We start from the raw sequence: 27,818 nt of genomic DNA, 5'->3' as shown, positions 1-27,818 counted from the left end.
CAGCCCCATCCAGCCTGGCCTGGGACACTGCCAGGGATCCAGGGGGCAGCCACAGCTGCTCTGGGCACCTGTGCCAGGGCATTACACCCTCACAGGGAACAATTCCATCCCAATATCCAGGCTGGGTGCATTATCATCTTTTCACTTCCCATCAGAGGCTCAGGACTGCTCCTCACACTCTTTTGTGACACGCCGTGCTGGAGTCACTCCAGCAGCACCACGCTTCTCCTTGCCTGTGCTCAGGTTTTTGGGCAAGTTTCTTGCTCCAGCCCTGGCATTTATTCAGGGGGATGAGTGAGGAGCTGTGCACCAGGAATTGCTGCTGCTGGCGCCGCCGGCGCGACCCCGGCGCTGCTCTCGCTGTCTGTGCCTGCACACGAGGCTTTAACACTTATTACCACCCATCAGCTGGCAAATCAGAGCTGGAGCTCAGGTGCTGGGGTATCACAGACCCCTCTGTGGCCATTTTTCCTTTTAAAACCAAGGGAGAGCTGAGCCAGGTGATGCTGCTGCCTTCACCTCACCAGAGGAGCACAGAAGCTGCTGTTAATTTTACCATGGGCAACCACATCTGCATTAATTGTTTACCACAGCCCGGACAGGTCTTTTATTAATATTAATGAGTAAGAGGGAACAAAAGGCCCCTTTATTTTTAGCCTACTCTAATTGCGTAGTAATTACTCATCTACAAAACAAATGAGCCGAACTCCATCGCCATAGCAACAGCAACTCCGGCCTCCCACTGTACCACATTAACTGGCTATCACTCCTGTAATTTGAAATTGAAGCCTTTTGTACAATAACAGACAATACAGGAGAAAAATTAAACCAAAACCGGGTCTTTGTTTAGCTGCATAATTCGAGTCCTAGCCTTGCCTGGGGGCACCTTCCTGCTGCTGGAGCCCAGGGGCTGGGGGATGCTCAGGGGCTCTCCAGGTAACAGGAGAGGGATCCAGGCTGCAAACCCCAGTGCTGTGCAGCCAGGCTCTGCACAGGTAAGTGCAGCCAGGTTCTGCACCAGGTAAGTGCAGCCCAGCACAGGGCTGGGGCAGAGCTGGTGGCACCAGCCACACCAAGCCCTGCTCAGGACACAGAGCTCTGGGCTCTCTCAACCATCAGGAAACGCTCACAAAGGTCATGGCTGTGTGAATTTAGTATTTTTTAACAGTTCAGGTTTATATACCTGCAGATCCATTTTCATTCTCTGTAATACCTAACCCACCCTGCTTCTCGAGCTCTCACGGAGCCAGATGCACACCAACATCTGCTGCAAGGAAATACTGCTCTGCTCCTCTGGCAGAAAGGAGAGAGGGAGAGAAACCATCACTGTAATTATGTATTTACTTTTAAAGCATTTGGGCAGAGAATCAGCATGAAAATACTGACAGCAGTGTGTCAGCCCAATGAGCACTGCCTCAGTTGTTCCACTAATGGCTAACAGCCTGCAACTGCTGCTGGAGAGGAGAGTTACCCTCAGCTCTGGCACTGTTTTACCTGTTTAGGGATTAAAATGCACGAGACTCCATCCTGTGCTCAAAGATCTCATGCACTGGAGAGCACGTGCAGAAACCCCACTTCAAACTCTGCAACAGCTTGTGGGGAGCAAAGTCTAATTACAGCCACCAAGAGCTCTGTCCCCAGCTCCTGCTGGGAGAAAAGCGAATAAAACTTGGATAACTGGCTGTGGCAGGGCTTTGGAGGGTGCCAAAGTTATTCCAACCCATCTTCCACTGCCCCAGGCTGCTCCAAGCCCCTGGACACCTCCAGGGCAGCCTGTGCCTCACCACCCTCCTGGAGAAGAATTTTTTCCTAAACAAAGCAGCTGTGGATGAGCATTCTGAGGAGCATTTTCCCGTGGAAAATAATTCTCCTGATGGAAAAGACCATTAAAAAGTTACCGGCTAAATTCGCTACAGATTAACTTCAACTGCACTTCAGAGGTGGTCACTAATTGCACTGGAGATGATTTATCAAGCACACAAGATTTTCTATTACAAAATTATTGATTAAAGCTGATGTATCTTAACCTCAATAGACTTCAGCCCAGTGCCCTGTCAAACACCAGCTGCTGTGGCCAAGGTCGAGCAGCAGCAGCACCAAATTATTTCATAGCTGCTGAATTCCCTCCCTGGTGCTGCAAGAAGAAGCTCAGTCCCTCATGGATCAAAAAAAAGATCCAAAAGTGGCATCCTGCAGTAAAACAAGGCACAAGGCTTCTTCTGCCTGGAGCTTGCTCTGAAAAGGACCTGTGGGATTCCCATCCTGGAGCACTTCTGAGACAAACAGAAAAAATGTCCCTTTCATTATTATTATCATTACTATTATTTTTTAAAAATTTTAGTCTGGGGTAGTAGACAGCCAAGTAACTGTAGGGCTGTAGTATTATCAGAAAAAGGCCAAAACCACCCTGGGAATGTGCAGTGGCTCCTCCAGAGCAAATTCACCACCCGGGGCTGCTCCGTGCTGGGCCTGGCTGATGGAATTCCTGTTCAAGCCAGGATGATTCTCCTCCCTCCCAGCCCTCCCCAAAGCCCCTGCAGTGTGGGGTCCCTGCCTGGCCACCCCCCAGCACGCTCTGCCTCTGCCAGGGAGATAAGCAAAGGATAAAATCCAATGCAGCCATTAATTTCCCAAAGCATCACCCGCCAGGCTCTGTCACATAATTACTGGCGGTTCCAGTGGAGTGAGAAATTCCAGCCCTTGCTGCTCCCACGTGGTCCACTTGTTAGGTTCTGGCTTTTGAGATTACATAGCCTGGATTGCACTTTGTGTACTTTTATAGAGGAGAATAAAAAAGGGAGAACAATTCCACCAGAGCCACTGTGCCACAAGGGAGTGCTCCCAGCGGGCTGCAGAAATCCCAAATTGGTTCATGGCTGGAGCTTTGAAATGCTCCTCCTGACATCTCCATGAGCCTGTGGCAGATCCTCTCCCCCTGCACACACAGACCAACCACTGTCCCCCTTTTTACAGCCACAATTTGCTAAACTGTGCCTAGATTAGATTTTGGAGCACCTTCCTAAGTGTCAGACAAAACTTCCTCGACCCTGTGCAATTTATGGCTCTGCTGACTTTCAGGTAACTCCTCCCTTCATCCTCTGAGGGGGGCATTGGGCAGGGTCCCCTTTCCCTGGAGGACTGAGATCCAAAGGGAACTTTATCCCAGCCCTGGCACACCTGGCTCAGCTCCCTGGCAGCACCAGGGGCAGCCCCAGTGTGCCAGCCCCAGGGCTTGTTTGCTTGATTTACTCACTGTTCTGTCAGAGGTAAGATACAAATCCTTAATTACACTGGGAAGCCCATTCTGGGTATTTTATTTCCTCTGAAAGCCCTTGCTGCCTTAAGTGCATTAATGAGTGTGTGGCTCTGCCCAGCAGAGCAGGGAAACGCTCCCAGCCAGCACAGCTGGATTTGGGCATGGGGAGGAGGGGAGGGGTGACCACACCACAGAGGAGCTTTTCTGCTCCCATCAGGATGTTTTCTGACAAGCAGCAACCTAAACAAATAAACCAAAGCCTAATTCGGGATCTCAATTACCATCTGTTGGATTTAGTGACTGCGGCGCCGTCTCTGCGTTTTCCAAGTTTAGCACAGAAACCCAGGCAGGAGAAGCAAAGCCACTGCTGGCTCGTGGCACAGAGGATGAACTTGCCTCGAACTCCTCATGCTGATATTTATGAAATGTTAAATCTTCATTTAAAAATGTTCCCTTAAGCTGGGTGACATGGCAATGAGTACGACCCATCACTAGCTCGGAGTCTCTGTTGCATAATAAGATTTAAGGTTTATGACCTACAAACAATCGCTTGGTGGCTCAGGACAGGCTGCAGGGAGCCGCCTCACACACACACAGAATTATTTGGATTCCCAAATGGAGTGATTTGCGTGTGGCACATCTGGTCTACGACCGCCAACGAATGAGTCTATGGGCTAATATGGACGAGTAACAGGCTGATGGAGAAACCATGATTGTAAAATGATTTGAAAAATATCTTAAGTTCTTTTGGATACAAAATAAAAATAAGAGAATACAGTTATAGCCAGTGTTTCAATTCCTGGGGGGGGGTTAATTTGAAAAAAAAAAAAAAAAATAGCATCAGTTTTACTGTGAGCATAACAGCATGTGCGGGTTCTTGCACGGGGGGGGTGCAGGTTGCCTACAGCCGGCTTCAATTGAAACTTCCAGATAATGGGATTTAACAAATAGGGCTCTATGGATCCAAGCAGTCAGCAGCTCTCTGCTGGGTTATCCCTACGCTTTCAATCAGGCCAGGGCTCTGCTTTTATCTGCCACGCTCGTTCGCGTTGATGGTGCCTGTAATATCAACTCGACAATGCATGTTCTACAACTACATCTACTGCTACCAGTACGACTACTACAGTGCATGCATTTAGTTCAGTCCCACAGATACATACACTCTAAGAACAGGCAAGGGGAGATGTGAAATGTTTTACGGGACGACAGGTGTTTTGTTTTTTAAGTAAGGGAAATTAATAAAAAACATCAAAAGAAAGAAAGTGTACAAAAAAATAGAGACATTTCTCAAGAGTTGATATGAGTCGTTTCTTGAACCGTTTCGTCCGAACAAGCAAAAAACATGCAACCAGCTGCTACTAACAAGAAGCTGGACACTGAGAGAGGATTAATAGGTGTGGACAAACCTTCCCGCTGAGAGCGCTCAGAAGAGTGTTTGAGAGGAGGTGTGCACGTCCGAGTGTAAGAGAGGCCGGAAAGTTTGCCTCAGAGACACCCTCTCTCACAGCAGCCCCAACCAAGCAAGAGAGAAAACAACAAAACATAACTGCTCACACTCACCATCAAGGTCAGTAGCTCACGTTACGAGATTTGTTATAGCTGGCAAGTATAAAGTCCAGTAAGGGGTTGTTGGGGCGCAGGGCTCAAAGGCAGCACTGGCAAGCCGGGACTGGGGCCCAAAATCCAGATGTGCCAGGGGTTGGGGAGGGGAGCAGCCCCTGCACTGCGCTGTCCCACGCTGCCCGAGGCAGCTGGCACAGGGCTGGATTAGTGTGGCCTGATGGGTTTTGTCTCCAGTCCTCAGGGAGGAATACTGATAGCAACAGGCTGGGAACTGGAAAAACCTCAGGCTTGTCAAGGAACCAAAGAGGAAGGAACGAGAACCCTCTCCTGCCAAATTTTCCTCATCTCGCTCTCCTGCCAGATGAAGCCCTCCCATGTCAAATGCAAGAGAAAAATGTGCCCCCCCCAATGACTGTATCTTAAAAAAAGCATTTACACGACAAAAATGTTTTACACGTAAAATATGTCAGGTGGATTCAAAAGAAACGTGACACTGATAGTGAAGTTGTCTAGGAGGAGTTTGCAGCATTCAGACTTTTAACTTTGCTCGTTTTCCGTGGCTCAGGTCCCAATTCATTAAAAAAATACAAGAATGGGTGAGGTTGTCAAAACCAGTGGAGGGGTTTGGCAGCACAGCCCCGCCCGCAGCGAATGGATGTGGGCAGAGCTGTGTGTGCTGGAAGGAGCTCAGCTGTCCCCTGGTCACTGGGATGGCATTGGGGACGATTCAGGACCCTGCTGGCACGCGAGCAGCGACGCGCGACGGGGATTTACGGTGGCACTGAGCATGGGGACAGGGACACGACCCTCTCTGCTGGCTGCAGGACAGACCTGCTGGGGCACAGAAGAACCTGTTCATCTAGCAAGGCCAGCTGGTGACATGCTGCCGTGGAAAAGGAAGGGGAGAGGGCAGGGAGGAGGCGCCCAGCAGGCTCCCTGCTGACTCAGCAAACATGTCCCAAGAGCAGGAATGTCACCCCAGGGACAAACCAAGGTGGTCAGTGCCCAGGGCCTTGGAGTGAGAGGGCTGCAGCTTGCTGGGGAGACCAAGACACGCACCTGAAGGTGGATGCTCCCTGTGGGTGCTCAGGCTGTGCTGGCACCGGTGCCAGGAAGGTGGGGAAGAGCCGGAGCTGCTGGAGAGGCAGCAGTGATGGGGACACCGATGACATGGACTGTCATCAATGCTTTCCAGGAACCCCCTGGACAAGGTTTTCTCTGTGCTGGGGTTGCTCCAGCAGCCCTGGGCAGAGCTGTCCCAGCGAGCTGGGGGCGGTGGATGTGCCTGCCCCGCTGTTTCCCAGCTCTTTCCCATTTCCTGGCTGAAAGGGGGGAAAGTGGGGGCCAGCCGTGCTGTGCTCTGTGCTTGGGACCAGGCACGAGGGAGGGAGGAGGGCTGTGCGAATTTGTGAAGGAAAAACAAAAAACCCAACTGAAAAGGAAAGAAGGAAAAAAAAAACCAACAAAAAAAAAGACCCCAGCCATTTTTCTTGTAATGAATCGGGCCCGTACACTGCAGCGCAAGATCGATCGGACTCCACTGCTCCTGGATACAATTCACTACCATTGCTGATGGAGTGGCAAACCCAGGATGTCCCTACAAAACCAGCTTGGGATGGAGATGACTCTACAGAACCCCCACCCCGCTCCCAGAGCACGGATGTGAGCGGGGCCGGTGACAAACCCACCTTCCTCCTTGAGACTCGGGGCTGGGGGGGACGGGGCTCTTTGGGGTCAGTTTTGGGGGTTTTTTGCCAGTTTTGTGCACGCAGGTAATTTTGAGGCTTGAAAAAGACATTTCCAAACACCATACTGCTCTTTAAACTTGCCAGAAAGGGTGTTGTTAATTTAGGGTTAGATTTAGTTTCGTATTGCAAGTTCAAATCAAAAAAACAAAAAAACCAAAAAAAACAAATCAGAAAACCCAACAAAAGAGAAACCAAAAAACACTCAAATTAAAGACAAATGATTTTCAGGCACAGAATTGATCAATGCTCAGTTCAGTTGTAACGGGCACCAAAAGCACTCCGATTAAAAAAAAAATAATAATAATCAGGGAAGCAACGTTAATCCAGCCAAACCCTCTGTGCCTTGCTAAGGGGCAACTCACCAGGTCTGTTTGCACGTAAAACAAAACCTGAAGGGCAAAACATGAGGAAGAGGCAGAAACAATGAGGTCTGTTTTCCTGGAAGCATATGCAAAAGCAATCTTGGGTTTTGTTTGGGTTGGTTTTGTTTTTTCTCCCCTCTTTGGGTTTGTTTTTCCCCCTCCGTGCTGGGGCAGTAGGAGAAGCTGGGAGTCGGGGGATCCCCACAACCAGGCTGGCAAGTCACCCCTTAGGCTCTCGACATGCCACAGGATGGAACTGGTACAGAGAGTCCTTTGTAGCCTGCAAGCAGTGCCAGTTTGCATGGAACGGAGTTCTCCTGGTGTCTTTCTTTGGCCTCCATGGCACCAGGCTCTGGCTCGGGACACGCCTGGCCCTGCGCCCACCTGCTCCTCCCTGACACCTGGGGCTCTCGGGAAGAGCCTGGTGAAGCCAAGGCACTGCCCCAGAGCCCCCCAGAGCCCCCAGCCCGAGGGGCTGCCAGCCCTGTGCCCCCAGGACAGGCTGGCACAGGGGACACGGGGCTGGCAGTGCCATGGCTCACTGAGGGCTGCTCTGAGCTCTGCACCTGAGCAAAGCGCTGCTCGTTCACCTGAGCTGCAAAATTTAAACCTTAAGGCAATTGGCAACCACTGATTTCTTTATTTCCCTTAAGGGGAAGAAAAATAAAAAAAAAAAAAAAAAGAAGTTTTGGGAAGGACAGAAGAAAAGCTTTGTGGCTGCTCATGGAAGCAGTGGGGTGGGAGCAGGCAGGGATGGGTCAGTGCTGGTGGCACAAGTGATGCCACCCCAAGGGACACAGCCCCTCGCAACAGGGATGGGTCAGTGTCACCATGTGCTGGTGGCACAAGTGATGCCACCCCAAGCGACACAGCCCCTCGCAACAGGGATGGGTCAGTGTCACCAGGTGCTGGTGGCACAAGTGATGCCACCCCAAGGGACACAGCCCCTTGCCACAGGGATGTCCCTGCTGGCCACGGTGGAGGAGGTGACAGCAGCCCCAGGCACGGCGGGAGCACCCAGAGCTGCTGCCACCACCTCAGCCCAGCCCCAGCCTCCTCTGAGAAACCAAAACTTTTTTTCTGAAAACACAAATTCAATCTGTTTTTTTGGGGTGTCTTTTAGAGCCTCGAATTTAAACCAAACAAATGAAGAAACCAACGCAATGAAGGAATAAAGAAAGAAACAAATTGGAATATCTACCCTGGTTTTTGGCAGTTCTCACACCAATCTCCTGCAGGTGCTCCAGCCCCCGTGGCCTCTGCTTGTAGTTTGGGTTTGGGTCAGGATTGATTACTTATTTTTTTTCTCTAATTTTTTTTTTTTGATTGATTGTTTTCAGGTCCCCAGGATAAGTGTGAGGAAAATCAGAGAAATGATGGAGAGCTGCAGCCACACAGAATACCGACAGAGCTTTTACCTGACCCTGCACTCTGAGGGTTTGCTCTTCCACGGGCCCCCCTACCTGATCCTCTTGCTGCTGCCACGGCTGCCGCTGCTACTGGTCCATAAGCCGCTGCTGGGAAACCTGGCCGTGGAGAAAAGGACAAGGGTAAAGACAGGAGCCAGAGGGCACCACGAGTCCCTGCAGGGCACAGCCACCAGTGCCACCAGAGCTGGGGACAGCCCAGTGGTGGCACAAACCCCCTGGGCACAGAGGGATGGCCATGGCACGCCAGGGAGCCAAGGACAGGCTGGAGGCAGAGCCTGCAGCGCTCAGTTTGTGTCTCCCTGCACCAGAACGGGGTCAGCCCGCCCCACAAACAGCCAGGGGATTCTCTCCCGGGCTGATTTGCAAGTGATAATAACGTGCTGGTCTATAGACAAAGCAGTAATGGAAAATATGAGGAGGTCCTCGTGTCGAGATCACAAATTCGCTGGGATCAAGCAGAAAAAATTCAATGGAATGTGGTTTGAAAAAGGAAGAAAGAAACAAAGGAAGGAAGAAGCTCTTGAAAGCAAACCAGCCGCAGATCAAGGAGCTCTGTGACATCCCCCCTGCCCCAGGGAACTGAGCCCTCACAGAGAATGGAATGCTGCCAGCAAGATTGCAGATTTGCTTAATTAATATTCAAAAGATCTGCCAGAGACTCTGACTTTCAATATATGTGTTTTAAGAGGGCAATGGCAAAGTCCAGGCAATCAGCAAGAACCCCAAACCCCAAAGTCAACGACTCCAGGGAGGTTCCTGGTCTCTGGGAGCTCCAAATGCTCCTGCCACCCCACAGGTCAAGCCCAGGGTGGCCACCACGATGGGACCTGGTCCTTGGGAGGGCACCAGGACAGAACCACAGCTGCTTTGCAAGGCTGAGGAACCACAGGAGAACAACTGAGAAAGAGAAGAGTGAGGCTGAGAGCGAGAGAGAGCCCAGCACACTACAGCCCACCACCTGCAGCACTATGGCTCAGCTACAGCTCAGCTACCAGGCCAAGGAGCAGACTACTAGGCTAGAAGAACTTCAAGCTACTTAAAACATCAATCAAAAAAGACATACTTGCATTTAAATATGGTAATAGGGCTGTTGGGGGGAAAAAAAAATAGCAGAGGTAAATGTGTGCAGAGGATGGCCAGGCTGGTGATTCCTGTGCACAGAGAGCAGCACTGCACAGCCAGCCCTGCTCCTCCTGCTGAACCTGAACTGCCAGAACCTCTGTGCAGGGGATTGGGGGGAAACATCCACACTGGGGCATCCCACAACCACTGCTGAGCCTGAGTGTTAAATTCTAAATTCCCTCTCGCTGGTGATAGAGCCAGCACCCACCCTGGGTGGGTCCCCTGACACATGGTTATGGCTGGAGTGAGAAGACTTTGGTGTTAAGAGTAAAACCAAGCTCCAGAGAGCAATCTGCAGGACAAGGGCTGAGGCTCTGGGGCTTCATTTTCATGCGGAGCCACGGCTGGGCCAAGCTCCAGCCCTCCCAGCGCGGCTCAGGCAGGAGCAGAGCTGGCACTGGCCCCTGTCCCTCCCTGCCTGGCCAGGAGCAGTGACCTCAGCGTTCCCATGGCACTCCAGGACCAGCTGGCCACCCGCAGGTCCCTCCTTTGGAGGCTGCAGGGGCTCCCTGAGCCATCGCACGGGATCGGAGCCGCGCGTTTTCCAGGGAATGAAATGCCGCTGCCAAAACCAATCAAATCCCCTTCAAATCACCAAGCATCCCCTGAGAACGGCACAAAAAGCGGGGCTGGAAAAGTTTGTTTCTCTTGTTCAGCTGCCAGGGACGCTCAGGATCTATTTGAAATGCAGGACAAAAAGTTTTGCCATGCAAAAGAAGAGAGCAATAACAAGGGTGGGGAAGGCGCTCCACGGAAAGAGCCCGAACAAAGGCTCCGTTATTGCATTCCAGAGGACAGATGTGTGAAAAATTAATCCCTCCGCCCCTGAAGAAAGCTTTTATCCCAGCTCTGAGATAAAAGCATCCCTGTGCCACGGCACTCCAAACAGCTCAAGTGTGATTGCTGCTCGTGCTCCGTGCGGGAGCACCGCGGGCTCCGGGAGCCGAGATGGAAACCGGGATTGATTATCCAGATCGGCAGAGCCCTGCTCACCGATCCACTCACAGGATGGCTCCAGCACTGGAGGATCCCCCAATCAATCCAGCCCACTGAAAGCCATCGATCCCTGCTGAAATGCCCTTTGCCAGGCGCCACATCCATGGCTGGCTCAGCTGGGAGCAGCCTCCCTGTCACTGCTGCCGAGCCACTGATGCTGTGTGACCTCCCAGCTCACCGTGTGCCTCTGAGCCTCTCTGCTCCTGACCCTCAGCAGGGATGGGCAGCTCACACCAGCCCTCTCTGCCTGATGGGGATCCCAGAGTGGGGCACTGGGGATGCTGGAGCAGGGCACAAGGAGAGTTTGTAGCCAGCAGGGTGAGAACAGTGGACACAGATTTCCTCAGCAATGCCTGGGGAGGGCAGGAATCAGCAGTGGCACTGGAGACTGGGGGGTTCAGCATCCCTTTGCTCCCTGTGCCAGCCTCCCAGGTCATTTCTAACAGCTTGGGGGTGCCAGGAATGGGTGCAAGGGAAGCACTGATGGCAGCACCTCTGGATCCCACCCTGCACGATCAGGAGCATGGCCAGCACCAGCCCCACTCCCTCTGAGCCTTCTGAAGTCACCTGGAAAATCACAAGGGTGGAGGGAGAGATCAATCCATGCCTGGTGTGTTTGAGGCACTGATTTTGAGCCCTGTGCTCTGTGTGCCCACTGCTCCCACTGCCCAGAGGGAACAAAGCCCAGAGCCCCTGCAGAGCCAGCAGTGCCCACTCCAGGCACTGCAATTAGAAGGGATTTTACAATAAACGCTTTGCACTGGGCTCACACGCTGTCCAGGAAAGCCCTGAGGATTCACAGCAATTTCATGCTCTCTCATTGCTCAGAATGAGCCAAAACCAGCGTTCCAAGTGCAATTTTTCACAGATAAAATTCCCTGCTTCCTGCATCAATAGTTTCACTTTAAACAGTGAAGCAGGGAGGGAAGATGGACAGATCTGGGTTAAATTCTTTGCCCTGAGGTCCCAGATTCAGTCCATGGCTGCTGCCTGTCCAAGGCTCAGGTGAGTTTGGGACAAGGGGGATCACAGGATGGCCACAGCCCCACTGTGTTGCTCTGGGCAGTGGGATCCCAGGATTTAGCAGATTTTCCAGGGGGTTGTGAACAAATCTGGTGAGCATGATGCTGCCTGAGCAGGGTCAGTTTTACCTGGGCTTTAGGGGCACACCAGATCTCTGCCCTGCTGCATCTCCTGCTCTGCTGGGACCATTCCTTCTGAAATCTCTGAGTTCTCCTGCCCTCCAGCCTGGGCTTGGCCACCAGGCAACCACAAGGGAAGAACCCAAGAACCATCTGTATCCTCTCCCTCCTCCTGCAGCTCTGGCTCTAAAGAAATCACTGACTCCTTCACTGCTCTGATCAGCCTTTGAAGACCCCAGATATCCTCAAACCACACACAACCTTGTCCTCTACAACCAGTCACACAACAGGAATCAACCTCAAAAAAGATCACAAAATTAGTTCTCACATCAAAAAATACCATGCCAGGAATTTCCTCTGCTTTAGTGGCCAAAGCACTTGAGCACCTGAGGTCATGTCCAGACTTCAGCAACGAGCACAGGGATTTAAAACAAGAAAATGGAAGCTGAGATGCTCAGATCACCACCTGACTCCAGAAAACAGCCAAAATCATGGAAGAGGCAGGGAGAATTCAATAAAAGCCATCATGAAACCGCACCTAAGCAGGACCCCCCTTGCTGTGTGCCCAGGGGGTGTTTGCAGAGCTCACACACAAGCAGTGCCTGGTCTGTGCAGGGTTTTTGGGGGTCCCTGTGCTGAGGGCATCGAGCTCAGAGGCTCCTCCACCCCCCAACACTTCACTCATTTACAGCCCTGGTGCTCCTCAGTGTGTGACCTGAACCCTTCAGGGGGGGAACCTGATCTCTCAGGAAAGCAGTGAAAAGGCTGGAATATGAATTAATGTGCAGGCTGGGGTGGGGAGAGCTGGGGGGCTGATCCCCCTTTTCAACAGCACTCCCAGGAGCTGATCCCCCCTTTTCAAAGGGCATTCCCAGGAGCTGATCCCCCCTTTTCAAAGGGCATTCCCAGGAGCTGATCCCCTATTTTCAAAGGGCATTCCCAGGACCTGATCCCCCTTTTCAAGCAGAGTTCCCAGGAGCTGATCCCCCCTTTTCAAGCAGAGTTCCCAGGAGCTGATCCCCCCTTTTCAAGCAGAGTTCCCAGGGGCTTTGATCAGCCCGAAAAGCTGCACCAGGCTCACAGCTGTCATTTCAGATGGGCTCTTGCTTGCATTATTCTTTCCATTAGGCTGTGTTATCCTCTTTGGAGGATCTTTAGGCTTCATTTCAAAAGTATCAGAGACTCAAAACCATGAAGCAGAAGAGCCTGGTATTTTTTTTTTTGAAGGCAGGCAGGCGTGGGTCCAATTTGCCGGGCAAGAATGTCGCCTTTAATGGTGAACACACACAAGGGAAAGCTCCAGCCCAAAACAATCCCTTTATGTTTAAAACCTTCATCTTCCAGGCTCTCTGTCTCACACTCCCCCTCCCTTTCTATAAGGAAACACGAATGAGAAAGAAAAAAAACCTGCTACTACTCCAAGCTTTAGATGAACAACTCGGTGCTGAATATTTAGAGCAGAACATACACCCAGAGAAATCAAATGCTCCCAAGAACTGATCAAAGATTGGGGTTCTACCACATCATCCACAACTCATTACCACGTTTTAGTAGCAATTAACTCCTTGGGATTTGATTGCAGACTCTATGAAGCTTTCTCAAAGTCCACAGGAATTTTTTGGAATGTCCTGGGACAGTGCCACCCACACAGAGCTGATGAACAGGACCCAGCACAGCTCCAGGGAAACAGGACAGGGCTCTCCTGAGCTTTTAATCAATCCTGGTAACACCTTTAGCATCCCCAAGCCTGCTCTGAGCCCTGCACTGCAACAGCCCCTGAGGTGCCTCCCTTTGTCCTTTCCCACTGTGTTACATCAACCCTGTTAAAATCTCTTCCAGCAAATCAGGGAATTTCAGCCAGAGCACGCTGTGGATCAGGGAGCCTCATCCCAGGGCACAGCCTGACCAGGTCTGTCCTGCTCACACCCCATGCCTGCCTGCACTGGGTGTTATGGTGAGCAAACATCCCCATTCTGGAGTTCCAACAGAACAATAAATCCCAAATATAGGTAATTTAAAATTTGGCACTCCCACTTTATGTACAGTAAATGACCCATTTTTCAGCTGTTGGGACTCTCAGGCTGTGGTTTTTAGGACGAGAATGGTGCATTTCTGCCCAGTAATTACTTTATGCATCAGTGAGACAAAGCCTTGTTTGTCCCCAAATCATCATTTTGAGGCATTTCAAGTGCAATAACCCTCTTGCAGTTATTTCACTCAACTGAAAACTGGGAAACTTCTCAAAGGCAACAAAACCTATTTATCCAAAAAACTCAGACCAAGAAGCAAAAGCTGGCAGCTGATTTAGGTTATCAATACCCACATCCAGCCTGCCCCTGCCCTCTGGCAGCACAAAGCCATTCCCCCTCGTCCTGCCCCTCCAGGCTCCTGGTAAAGCCTCTCTCCATTTCTCCTGCAGGCTCCCCTGAAGCCTTCTCCTCTCCAGGATGAAGAATTCCAACCCTCCCAGCCTTTCCTTGCAGGAGAGGTGCTCCATCCCTTTCTTGGTGGATATGAAAGACTCCTCAGGACTCGCTAAAACTCATTTTGAAGGCCAAAGCCAAACATTAAACATTAAAAATCCAAGAGGTGAAGTACCAAGGAACCCCCAGCTCATGGCCCTTCTGCAGCACAGAACTCTGAATTTCTACATTTCATTCCCTGCTGCTGGGTGAGCAAGGGCAGCTTAGATGGAAGGAACCACATTAAGGCACCTATTTGGAGTTCAGCAACGTGGCACTGATTTGCTTCAAGCCTCATTTCTGCTGCTCTGACGGTGAAGAAAATGAGCTATTTGGTTAAGCTGCTTGTCTCCATTTTTATGAATGATCTAAACTATCTGGGCAAGTATTATTTAAAGACAGGTCCTTGATGATGAACAAAGGCATAAAAAGAACTCGTGTCTGGAGGCTGAAGCTGGAGAAATTCAACACTCCATAAAGGAGAAGGCAGTTTATCACAGGACAAGGTTATCAGAGGGTGGGGAACTCTTCACCACTCTGTGCAGCTCAGCCAGCACTGGCAGGACCTTCCCAGTGCCTCACTGGGCATTCCATGATCCATGTCAGGAAAGAGGTCACAGCACAGGATGGGGATGCTGAGCCCAGAAATCTCCAAGGCATTGCTGGAGCAATTCTAAAACATCCACATTTGAATGTTTCTGTGCTGCAGTGAGGCTGATCTTGTCCAGTTCTTTGCAACCCCAGTTTTTAACAGCTTTAGTTAAACCTGTCCCTGCTGAGGCACAAGGCTTGGATAGAGAATTCCTCAGAGCAGGATGGGCATTGCCAGACCCTGCTCCTCCTCCTGCACAGTTATCCAGGTTTTTCTGCACACTGAGTGCTTGTGTCATGCCTCTTTACTCTTGTGAATAATTGCTCTCATTAACCCTCCTGGTCACTGCAGCTGTGTCCTGCTCACACTGCTCTGGAGCTGCAGCTCACCCCAAACACAAAGACTCTACAGACACCAGCAGGTTTGCATTCCTTTTCCTTGTCTCTCCTCTCTGCCCCTTCAGGATCTCTCATTTTCAGGGCAATGAACCTCGAGTTTCAAACACCAGGCACAGATCAGTGAGCAGCAGAGAACAGGACAATCAGTGCTCAAGTTCAGCGTTCAAGATGTTCTTATTTCTCAGTTATTCAAGTTATAAGTGGAGAAAAATCTAATGAAGGCAGTTTTGGGTCTCAGCCAGATGTGGTATTTAGGGAAACCTCCAGAATCCTCTCCCACTGAGAGGATGGGGCAGGAAAAGGGGGACAGGCTCCATTTTCACTGGGAGCCAGACCATCAACACAGACCAACAGCTTCTCTCTGGACAATCCCACCTCAAATCTAACAGCCAGATTACTTTGAGGGTGGAGGGAAATAGAAGATGAAAAAGGCCTTCTACACAATTCTCTGCAACATCAAAAAGCCCAGCTTTTCTCAGAGAAACTGTGCCTAAAGGGCAAAGGTGCTTCAGCTCATCTTGGACTCAGAGAACAGCTCTAGAGACATTTATTCCTGCATCAAAACACAATCATCTAGGCAGAACTTGAAGGAGAGCCTTCTGGCTGGAGATTTATGGGCTCTGCTATATTAATTTCCCAGTTTGCTGTCTGCAATTCCAGCTGCTGCTCCCTCCAGGGATGCTCCTGCAATGGGAACGGCACAAGAACACCCAAAGCTGGGCTTTAAACCAGGCCCAGACTAAAGCCTTTGTTTTCAGGCTGAAAGGAGAGGTGTGAAGAGGTGACTCAGGTGGTTCCAAGGTCCCAAATGCACTCTGTGAAGCAGTGATGCATGCAGATGCAGTGATGTGTTCAGGGGGAACAAGGCATGCAGTGCAGGAGAGCAGAGCAGTGCAGGAAGGGTTAGACAAAGGAGTGAGAAAATCTCCAGCTTTGTTCCACATCTCCTGCTGTTACAAGGCTTAACTAACTGAACAATTTAAAATGGGTTTTACATCCCCTCCTCCTACTTTGCAGCTGCCACCAGGTCCTCCTTTCCTGAGCATTACATTTGATCATTCCAGTACCACGACCAGACAAACTTTGCTCCCATTAGTAAATGTTCTACAAGCCTTGCACTTGTGTAGCAGTGCTTGAAGAGTGTTTTACAGAGCTGACCCCTATTAATACAGACTTCATCACTGCCTGTGGGTGCAGAAGCCACGTGCAGACAGCACTTTAAAATCACTTTTCCTCAGCAGAGCAGGGAGCTGTGTGCTGCAGCACTGGGGATGTGCTGTGGGGTCAGTTCACAGCCCCCAGGCACATGGGCACAGGGAATGGGGGTTTGGGGTGCTGCAGCCACACCTTTTCCATCCCCTGCATCCCTTCCAGGCCATCAACCAAGGGGGAACTTGTGGACAGAACCTGCACTGGGGTGAGCTAAACCCCAGACAGGAACCTCTGTCCTCTCTCCTCCTCCTCTCAAGACACAAAGACTTTAGCACACCATAACAATTCCCCTTATCTTTGGCACCAGCTCCTCCTCCTCACCTGGAAAATTCCAATTTTCTAGCTGTTAGCTCCTGGGCAAGCAGCACACACAGCTCCAGACAGGACCTCCCTGCCCAGCCCTGGTGGGTGAGCACTTGGGACTGGCACCAGCACAGAAACTCAGTCCAGCTCTACAGAAATTTGGTTTAAATGCTCTCACAGTAACAAACCCCATCAGTCTGAGCCTTTGAACCACCTTGGGCTGCATTTCACTGCCCCAGGCACTGCAGGAGCATGACCCAAGGCTGAGCTCGTGGCCTTTGCAGCACCAGCATTAATAAGCAAATATATTTCCCTGAGCTCTGCAAAGTTTGTGAAAATATTTGTTTTCCTCACCTCTCACCATATACAAAGGTTTTAATAAGCTTTAACAAACATACAAGCAAACAAACCCTTAATTAAAATAAATAATTAAAATTTCTAACCTGAAGGCTTCTACGAAACTTCGACAATCCCCAAACACTCAGGTGATGATGGGAGAAAAGAGAACTGGGGTAAATCAGTGCAGGAACATCCCACCACAGTGCTGCAGGACCAGTGGGGATGCTGCAATTTCCTCTCCCCCCACTTCTGAGTGCATTTTGTCATTTTTTTTTGGGTGTAATTTTTTGCTGTAAACATATTTCACATGTAACTGCTCCTCTGCAGGTTCTTCAAACAGTGGGTCACACACACTGAGTGATGGTTGTTTTATTGTTTTATTCAACTGTCATTGGTACTGGTTATTTGGGGCATCCAAACCAAAATATTGAAATTGCAAGCTAAGAGAGCAGCAACACAGCAGATCCGTTGTAAACAATTTATTATTATTTTCTACCTCAGTTACTTACAGGAAAAAAGTCATAAAAAAAAAGAAAAAAAAAGAGAAAAAAAAGAAAAACAAAAGAAAAGCACAGATGGACTATTTACAAAAAATGAGAAAATTCACAATAGCTGAAATGTTTGCAAATCATGCACACTAAGACAAGTTCACAAAAGCAAAGCAATTCATAGCAAAAAAACCCAAACAAAATAATAAGAAGCCATACAGATTAAAAAAAGCTATTGCCTGCAGAAAAGTCAAAAGAAAACTACCCAAGTATTACATCAAGCATCTTTAATGAAATGAACAGCACAGCCATGGATTGTAGAGCCTTTGACACTGACATTTTAAACAAGTGGATTAACAAACATTAAAATGCATTACAGTCCTACTGTAAGCATGCAAGGTACTTCTCACAAACTTGTCAAATGGGCAGCAGCACTTCCAGAAAGCAGGATTTGAACAGAATGTGTGTTTTCTACCCAGAATCCAGAGTCTGGTGCTGTTAAAGCCAATGCTGGAGGTTTGCAGCTCTCCTGCCACGTGGGCAGAGATGAAGTGAACTGGGGCAGCTGAAGCAGGGAAAGCTTGGCCACAATTTAGGAAATTTGCCCATGATTTGCAAGCAAAGCTTGGAAGGAGAAGCAGCTGCAGAGGGAGCGTGCAGGACCATCACTGGTCAGAGCTGGGATCAGAGAATCAGAGAAACCCAGAAGGGGTTGGGTTGGAAGGGACCTTAAAGCTCACCCAGGACAGGGACAGGGACAGGGACAGGGACACTCCTGCTGTCCCAGGCTGCTCCAGCCCCCTGGCTCTGGGATTGGGGCAGGAATTTCTGGGGAGGGGGCACAGCAGCTGCCTGAGCCCTCCCTTGGTGACATCTCACCCCTGTGTGATGGTGGCAGCTCCCCAGGAGCCCCCAGGCCAGGGGAGGGGAGGGACACGAGTGGGGCTGTGACACCAGGGGTGCCAGGGACAGGAGGTGCCCATCTTGCTGCACCCTGAGTGGGATTTGTGCCACTGCTGGATATTAAAAAGCACCAGTCACTCTCCCTGGGGCTGTTTGTGACACCAAATCTACCCAAGCACCCTCCCTGCCTCGCTGGTAAAATGATTTCTAAGAAGTTTGTGAGAAGTCATGCCTTCAGAACGCCCCTGACCCCATCCTTGTGAGTTACATTCCAAGTGGGCATTAAAAACTCATAACAAAGCAGAGGAAAAAAAATAATTAAAAAAATAAAAAGCAAACTCAAAGCAGTGAGGATATGGAGCCTTTAAAAAAATAAAAATAAAATAAAAAGTCCAGTCAATCAAACCAGCCAGTAAGAGCAGCAATTTTTCAGTGGACATTGATATTAAACATGGACCACCCAGGCTTTCTCTGTCTCTCTCTCATTAGCACTGTAGTAAACCCAGATTAATTTGTTATGCATCTTTAAGAACTAGTTGATAAAAATTATGTCTTGTGAAATCGGCAAATAGTCTGCAAAGTGAAATAAGAACAGAAATTAATAGATTAAACTGAAAAGATAAGTCCCAGAAATAAAAAAAAAAATAAAAAAAAGAAGAGACACAGAAAGGGAGTGATTGCAATTAAAATAATAAAAAAAGAGGCAATGTACTGCATGAGGAAGGGCTGGGAGGAACAAGGGGATGGGAGGAGACAGAGCAGCTGCCAGAGGGTTGTGTCTTGCCCCTGGGGCTGTCCCATGCCACAGGAAACAGAGATGTGGGAGAGGATGGGGACAGGACATGGGACAGCCCCTGAGGGGACAGGGAATGGGGATGCAAACAGGTGGGTGTGGCATTTGTACCTCAGTCACTTGGACAACAGGAAAAACCATCAGGGCAGCTCAATCAGAAGGGAATTCCTTTTCCTGCTCTGATTTACTGAGACAGAAGCTGGGCAGCTGTGAGGGCTGAGCCCAGCCCTGCCCAGGCAGGGGATGGAGCAGGCTCAGGACAGGACTGAGCTGTGCCAAGCACTGGGAGCAGCCCAGAGGCACTGGGCACTGCTCTGAGTGTTTGTGCTGGGGCTGCACCACCCCTGGGGCTGGGGAGGGATGAGAGGAAGCTCTCAGACCCGAGATGCTCCTGCAGAAACAGCCAAGAACTTCTCCAAATCACAGCATCGAGATTCTAAACCTGACAACTCCCTCCTGAGAGGCTCTGTGCCCCAAACACCTGCTCAGCACAGGGACCCCATCCTGAGCCCCTTTGTGATTCTGGACACCAGAGCCCCTGAGGAACTCCCAACCACTCTGCAGAGCTTCTGATTGCTGCTGAGGAGTGTCTGATCTGAGCAGGAGGGGCAGAGCTTGGGGCAGGGGAGCTCAGCAAGGTGAGACAGGACCCTGAGCATCTCCTGGCACTGCCTGGCTCCCCTGGGCCCACAGGGACCCAGCTTTCTGCTGGGACAATCCATCTGGATTTTTTTTTTTTTTCCATATTCCATCTCTGCAGGAGACTGAAAATAACCAGGCAGTAACTGCAAGTCCTGCTTTGATAAAAACAAGCCCTTAACAAAAATACATCTAAGGAGGGGTCGAGTCAAGGGTGCCTTTGCTGTCAGCGAGCAAACACGTTTGCTTTAGACATGTTTATAATTAAACTCATCTAAGCCCTGCCAGTTTCCAACACTGAGCCCATCAAAGGTGTCTCTCCTTCAATGCCTTTGCATGAATCAGCAGGTACATGGACTTGTGAGGAGTCAGAGCACGAGACAACACACCAACACTGCTGGAGCCCCCTCCTCACCTCCAGCCCTGCTGCAACCCTGCCAGACCAGACCCTGCTGGTTCCAGCAGAACCAGAGTGGTGGCACTGCACCTGGGGGCAGCAAATGTCACCCCAGCAGCTGTGCCTGGCACCCCAGATGTTTCACACCTGGCCTGGCCCAGGTGGAGAATGCACCACAGGTGGGAAGAGGTGGCTCAGCTTTCAGAAGAGCCCTGCATTAGTGAATTCAGACAAACAAACCCTCACAGTGCTGCTCCCCTTGGTGTTACCACCCTGCAAACAACAGCTGCACCATAACCCCATCACAAGGACACTGCTCACCCTGCAGATGACAACAATCTGCATTTTCCACAGCAGGGTCTCATCCTGTCACTCAGGGCTGCACACAAGGCTCCAGGTTGGCCCCAGTGTGCCAAGCACTGTCCCCACGTCCTCACCCACCCTAGAGAACCTTCCTGTGAGCTGCTGGCTCCCCTCCTGCCCTCCCTGCTCACTGCAGGGGCTCCCTGAGTGTCCCTGGCACCCCAAGTTCCCACCCCTGAGTGATGAGGCTGCTGAGACACCCAGGGGTGCCCTCACCATGGTGGGACCTCAGTCCCACCAGGGCAAAGCCCTGCTTTGCTTTTTCCAGCTGAAGAACCCTGGGGTGAAAGGGAACTCCGTGTGCTGGGTGCTGCCAGTGCCACTGGGGGATGTGCTGGACTGGGCCAAGGCTTGGATGGGATTTGTCTGATCCCCACCCTGGAAATGTCCAAGGCCAGGCTGGATGGGGCTCTCAACACCTGATCTGCTGGATCAGGGCTGCTCACTGCAGAGGCTGCACCTCTGCAGGTCCCTTCCAGCCCAAGAGTGGATGATGCAATCCCTCCAAAGCCATCTTCCCCTGGAACTTGGAACTTGCTATAATAGATAAGGTATCCTAGATAGCAAGGTTGAGCCAAATTCCTTAAGAATTTGGTCACTCTCCTAACACTTTGGAAGATAATTGGTTAGAAATTAGTTTGTGTAATTGGTCAGTTCACCTTTAGAACTTCTCACTTAGACTGGATGCTGTTCTTTGAATAAACTTTTATTGGCTGTAGTTTCAACCCCCCTTGAACCTATAAATATGATTCTGAGAGAATCCTGCTTGACTCCCTCGGCATGAAATAAAGATTCTTGTGGAACACAAGCAAGGCTCTGGTCTCTCTCTGCTGGCTGATGTGAGCTCCTGAGAGATGGCTGATCCATATTAGCACTCTCAGCTCCTGGTACAACAACCACCAGGGACCAAAAGGAAGAGTTTCCACCCAAGCACTCTGTGGCTCCCCGAGCCCATCCCAGCACAGGGAACGGAGGCGACGCCGAGCCCAGCACCCCGAGCTGGGAGCCCCAGAGCCCAGCAGGGAGCACAGCCAGGCTCTCTGACACAGCCAGGCTCTCTCTCTGAGCACAGCCAGGCTCTCTGAGCACAGCCAGGCTCTCTGAGCACAGCCAGGCTCTCTGAGCACAGCCAGGCTCTCTGAGTGAGCACAGCCAGGCTCTCTGACACAGCCAGGCTCTCTGACACAGCCAGGCTCTCTGAGCACAGCCAGGCTCTCTGACACAGCCAGGCTCTCTGACACAGCCAGGCTCTCTCTCTGACACAGCCAGGCTCTCTGACACAGCCAGGCTCTCTGAGCACAGCCAGGCTCTCTGAGCACAGCCAGGCTCTCTGACACAGCCAGGCTCTCTGACACAGCCAGGCTCTCTCTCTGACACAGCCAGGCTCTCTCTCTGAGCACAGCCAGGCTCTCTGACACAGCCAGGCTCTCTGAGCACAGCCAGGCTCTCTCTCTGAGCACAGCCAGGCTCTCTGACACAGCCAGGCTCTCTGAGCACTCCAGGGAAGGGTCACTTACCACAGGCCAGCACGGGGAGGGGTGTGCAGGTCCCTGCGTGCGTGCCTGTGTGCAGCTCTACAGAATCTACGGAAGGAAAAACCCATCAAAGGGAGGGCATCAGCTCTCCAGACATCTCTCTTGCTTCCATTTTTTCTTTTTTTAATTTAAAAAGTTTGTTTTCAAATAACCAGTACCAATTTATACGTTAGGAAAAAAATGCTGTTGAAAATAATGTCGCTATAAAAGTCTATTTTTAAATAGTTAAGAAAAAAAAAATAAAAATTTTGCTGTTGTGTGAGATGCTCCCTGCAGACTTGCCTGTCTCAGCTTGCAGCTATGGACTTTAAAAAACAAGGAAAAATACAAAAAAATAAAAAAAAAAAAGAAGGAAAGAGGGGAAATAAAGCAAATCTGCACATGGAATGTACGTACCTGGGAACTGATAACTGTAACTTGGGGCAAATCCAGGATATCCTCGGCCATATGTTGCAACAAAATTCGGGTAACCTTGATCACAGAAATGAAAAAAAAAAAAAAAGAGAGAGAGAGAAGTTTGAGGATTAATGAAGAGTTTTTTTGAAAAGTTTTTTTTTCCATTTGTTTTTTAACACAACACACAATGACAGGGAGGATGTGGGTGAGACCTAATTTTACGGAAGGTATTAAAAAATCAGATTTATTCTGCTCATGCCAAACTGCAGAGAGGTTTCATCATTATCCTGAATAGAAACATCTCGAGCTGGCCCAGCTCCGAGCAGGAGCCCTGTCACTCTGCTAATTAACATGCACTTTGGTGTCTGGAGCCCAAGGACTGTGCATACTTGTTAGCTGGAAGAGTAAATGCCAAATGCTAAGGCTAAACACATAACACGGGTTTGCTCTGACATTTGGAGAGCTTACAATGAATGTACTTTGCTTCAGAGCTATTGACAGTTGGAGATTAAGGTAGTAGTAATTCTTTATCCCGGGAGTGTGAAGGACAACAGTTAACACATCAAAGAGTTGGAGGCAGCGGCAGCAACGAGCCGGGGAGTCAAAGAGCTTTTAATTTTTCAGGAAAGTAAAAGGAAGCTGCAGGAGGTGCTTCTGAAGGCCCCTTGTGAGGCTGAGCAGGCGACCTTTGGGAGGGTTATTAGGAGAAAAACTCACTTGAGAGCATTTTGTGAATAGAAACAGCTCAGTGAAGGCACAAAGTGACAGCTCTGCTGCCTCCCTCTCCTGATGTCCCCTGACCCCTGGCTGTGACACCCCTGCCTGAACGTCCCCAGAGCCATTCCCTCTGGTCACACAGTGGCCATTTGCCCTGACCTGATGGCCAGTGGCCCAAGGTGTCTGTACACTCAGAGGGTTTCCTAAAATTCTGACTTCACACTGATCCCAACATTTCCTCGTGCAGTTCTCTTAAAAACAGGCACCAATTGCAGTGCACTGAACACTACAGAACTGAGCCTCAGCACCAGCCCAGGCCTCTCCAAACCAAGACACCATCAGGAGAAGTTTCCTCCTGCTGTCTGAAGTCAGTGGGAGCCCTGGCAGCAGCTGGGCTGGAGCCTGAGCACACGCCAGGCTCTTCTGGGGGGCTCCTATCTCTGCTTTTATTTATCCTTTAATACACTCATCCATCACTGGGCTCTTTTCCTGCTGCAGCAGGTCCCTCCATTTCCGATCAGATTTACACACACATGCAGTGTTCTATTAATCATAATCTGAAGCTGGAAGATAAAAATGCTTGGATGAATTCTGATGATGGGATTAAGCAGCGCCAGGCAAAGGCAGCCCAGCCAGCTCACACTGCTCAGCCCTCCTTGCACAGTTCAACAGCTGGATTCCCTCACAAATTCATCACCTCTGTCATTACATCTGATCTTTCAGAGTTAAGCTTTACAAACCTTTTTTCCTTTCCTTTTTTTTTTAAGCAGCACTATTGATAAATGGATTGTTTGCTAAGTAAGTAGCGCCATTAACACCACTGAAAAATCGCTCTGAGGTGTCCAAGCACAGCCCCTCTCTCCTTGCCAAGGAAGAATTGAGTTCATTCTCAGCTCTGGAGCAGCTCTGTCAGCTCTCCGGGCACAGGGCAGCACCTGGGCTCTGCAGGGCAGCCCTGCTGTCCCACCCAGACCTGGCTGTGCCTGAGTGCCACAGCACCAGCCAGGCTCTGCTGGCACCGCCTGCACTCAGCGCTCTCAAAGTCAGGCAGATGAAATCATAAATTTATAATACAACATTACTTCAATTTTCCTCTTCATTTACTGCTGCAGTGCCCAGCTCTGCTCTAATGACTCGAAGCCTGATCCTCGTGGGGACATTGCCTGGCTGAATATCAATGGTGTTGAACACCACACCCACGTGTGGACGCTTCATCAGGCCAAGTGATGGCCATGCTGACCTGCCCAACATCCCCATCAGGTGCCATCCTCATCCTGTACTGGGCACTGAGGAGCTGATTTGCCTTGGTAGTCCTGGGGAGTGATCACTCCCTTGTAAGTAAACCAAAAATCCGATTTTTCACCGGATCACCTCCTTCAAAGCAAGACTCTCCCGTCCGTGGAAGCAGAACTCAACCCAGCAGCCAAACCATTTTCACACCACTGCTTCTACCCAGCTTCTGTCCAGCCTGTGGAAATGTCTTTTCATTTTAAAATCTGCTAATGGGGTGGACAAAAGCTCATGGTCAATATGTGGGAACGCTGAGCACACAGGAGCCAGGGGACCCGTGCAAAATTAGTCCAAATGCTCCAGAAAATGCAAGGAAGCTGTTGTCTCCAAATGTTGCTCTGAGTTGCAGCTGCTACTCCACTGAACAGTGTCTGGTGGAAAAAGGAATGACTTTCCTTGAAGGGCACAAGCTTCTTTAATGCATGAGCTCAGCCTGCCCAGACTGAGTGTGTGCAGGAGCACGGAGCCCTGGCAGACACCTTCCCAAATCCGTGCTCCTGGCACACACCTTCCCAAATCCGTGCTCCTGCCACACATCGCTCCAGCACACGGGCTGGGAGCTCAGGGGCTGAGCCCTCCATCTCTGGAGGGGTTTGCAAGCTGAAGGCAGCCCAATTTGAACACTGAACACCAGCAGGATGCCCATCACCAGGAAATGAGCACTGCCAGCCCCAAGGCTGGGTCACCTCCTGAGCTGTGTCACCACTGAGGTGAGTGCAGAGGCAAGAGAGCAGCTTCAGGTGGGAGGGGAGACAGAAACCATCTCAGTGCTGCTCCTTGCTGCTCTCTTCTTCACAACTCTTCAGACACAGAGCTGAACAGAGTGCAGAAAGCTCTGGGGCAGAGCTGTGACACCCACACAGAGCCCTTGGGTGCACACAGGGCTCCTGCTGAGGCTCCAGGCACAGAGAGAATTTCCTGGCCACCAAACTGCTCCCACCCAGCCACAGAGGGGGCACACAGGGGCTGTCCACGAGCACCCACGGGGAGCAGGGAGTTCAGTGGAGCTGAATCTGCTGCACTCAGTGCAGAGAGGCTCATTAAAGCCCCTGCTCTCACCAGCAGCCCAGCCCAGACAGCCCAGCAGCCGTCCTGGCACAAGGCTCAGCCTGCCTGCGCTCCCCCAGTCAAAAAAATCCTTTCAGGACACTTTAATTTTGCTCCAATCAACCAAATCATCACAGAAGCGGCTGCCTGTGCACCTTTAGACCCTGGCTGCTGCAGGCTCCTTGGGGAGGCTGTGATTAATGAAAAAGACCAACTTCCTTAATAGCTTTGGAGGGAGTCGCTCCCCGCTCCTTCCTTTGGGTTGTCTCGTGCGCTCGTTCCTCCGATTCCCTCCTCTGCCCATGAACAGCAGCTGGAGAAGGTGACCTTGAGCAAGGGCTTCTGGAAACAGGTAGAAAAATCCTCCCAGAGCAGCCCCAGTTGCTCTGGTTCAGTCCATCTGGGCAGGGAACAGCAGACCCGGGGCAGACCTGCCCTGGCCTCGTGAGACCCCAGCGAGCGCTGATGGAGCTCTGTGCCTGATCATTTGATGGGTTAATTATGCCCCTCTTCCTGCAGGGATGGGCCTGCAGCCTCTGAAACTGGGGGGTTCTCACTGCCCACCCAGCAGCTCTGCTCTCCTGTGCTGCAATTTCCTTGTTTAGCATTTAATTATTTAACACGGTGCCACGGCAGCAAACGTGGAAGATGAAGAACCAGCTCGAGTGGATAATGGAACATCTGGCCCTCAGTGTGGATCAATCCCTGATGCTCAGCCAGTCCCCCCAGTCTGGGATGCAGGGAGAGCAGAGCTGCACTGCTCAGGGTGAGCCAGGACCCCACTGCAGCAGGACCAGCAGGTCCAACAGGTGCCCAGCCCTTCCTCTGAGCAGTCCCATCACTGAGGGCTCCTTCCCTTAATTCTCACAGCTTGAGATGATCCTTTTCCAGAGAGACAGCCCCAGTGGGAATGGACTCACGCTGTGCCTGGGGGCTGAATTTTCCCTGCAGGACACTGGGGTGGATCCAGCTCCATCCCCTCTGTGCCCAGCTGCAAGGAAAAGGGCTGAGCCCACAGGGTGGAGAGGATGCCATGGATCTTTCTGGCATCCCTGGGTCACCTGGACTGTGTCCCCCTGCAGCCAGCAGGACAGGCCAGCTCAGTGGCACACAGACCTCCACACTGCACCTCCACAGCTCAGCAGCACAGGTGGAAAAGGAAGAGAAACAGCAGAGATGGAGTGCACTGGCTCAGGCACGCTGGGAACACACAGGTAACGAAATCACGGACTGACTAGAGCAAGATAAATATTTTAAGCATAAAATGTGATTTCCAAACACTGTGGGGCAGGGTGGTGGTGGAGCGTGGGGACAGCAAAACAGATGATCAGCTGCACTAACCCGATTACACATCCCAGAAATGGATCGCTGCAGCCGCACGGACAGGAGCGCTATTAATTCTGAGATAAAGCAAACATGGCAGCGAGTTTTTCCTATCAAATCAAGCACTGCCTGGTGTCACACACCTCAGTGTAACAGCCTGATCCCTGCAGGAGCTGAGCCCTCTGAGCTGACACCACCCCAGGGGCTCAGCAGAGCCTGGGCCAGCCCAGACTCCCAGGCTGGGCTTTGTGCTCAGCTTGTGGGATCATCTAAACCCAGGACAGCAAAGTCAGAGCATCCTCAAGGGGAACACTGGCCTGGGAAAGGCTCTCTGCTGCCTGGGGACACCTCCAGACTGCCCTCCCATTCCCAAACACTTCATGGACTCAGGAGGTGACTGCTGAGGACAAGTCCAGGGACACCAAGGGAGCACAAAGTTTTAAATGAATGGTGCTTTACAAAAACCCACTGGCAATGGATTAGCAGCATTTTGGCTGAAGACAGAGTATCTGGGGTTGTCACATTATTTAGAAAGAATTATCTAGGCAGAAACAAATGAGAACCAATTATAACTAAATAGACCTCGTGCACAAATAGGAATTTGCCATTAAATATCATTTATCCGATTTAATTAGTATTTTCTGGACACAATGCTCAGGACTAAAATACCATTCCATCTCCTTGAAACTTGTAATTATTGGTGCGACCTGTCCTGTTACACATCTCCCCACTTCCTCCATCCATGCCATTTAAGAGCCAGCAAGATTTTCAATTATCTATGCTGAACTGTCAAAGCTACCTTTAAAAGAAGGGGAATAATGTGTGACTCAATTCCTCTAAAAAAGGGGAGAGATCATTTTTAGTCAGAATGAACACACTGCATCTTTCATCATTCTATTTTTGCGAGTAAGAGTAAAACAGGCTATTTAAAACATCCATTTAAATGCAAATTTTTTATATTCCAGGCTTGGGGTGGGGTGGGGGGGGGAGTTAATCATTTAC

General features: G+C 50.5%; 1 protein-coding gene across 10 annotated transcripts in view; it reads right to left on the bottom strand.

Annotated features, from left to right (window-relative positions):
- Nucleotides 1–27,818, bottom strand: part of MSI2 (musashi RNA binding protein 2) — a 199,003-nt gene that overhangs the window by 13,764 nt on the left and 157,421 nt on the right. For 3 of the 10 annotated variants that reach the window (XM_033078599.2, XM_033078598.1, XM_042779894.1), the window contains exons 10-12: nt 22,440–22,514; nt 8,348–8,455; nt 4,663–4,754 (exon numbers count right to left, since the gene is read on the bottom strand). In XM_033078599.2, coding sequence (XP_032934490.1) covers nt 4,663–4,754; nt 8,348–8,455; nt 22,440–22,514 — 275 coding nt within the window. Of the gene's footprint in view, nt 1–4,662; nt 4,755–8,347; nt 8,456–18,211; nt 18,890–22,439; nt 22,515–27,818 lie in introns of those variants that run through there. The other 7 variants (XM_033078594.2, XM_033078596.2, XM_042779895.1 and 4 more) reach the window with 4 other exon arrangements.

The sequence above is a fragment of the Catharus ustulatus genome, chromosome 22, assembly GCF_009819885.2.
Source record: "Catharus ustulatus isolate bCatUst1 chromosome 22, bCatUst1.pri.v2, whole genome shotgun sequence".
NCBI lineage: Eukaryota > Metazoa > Chordata > Aves > Passeriformes > Turdidae > Catharus > Catharus ustulatus.
The sequence above is the reverse complement of the archived record's forward strand: the minus strand, read 5'-3'. Positions and strand labels throughout refer to the sequence as shown.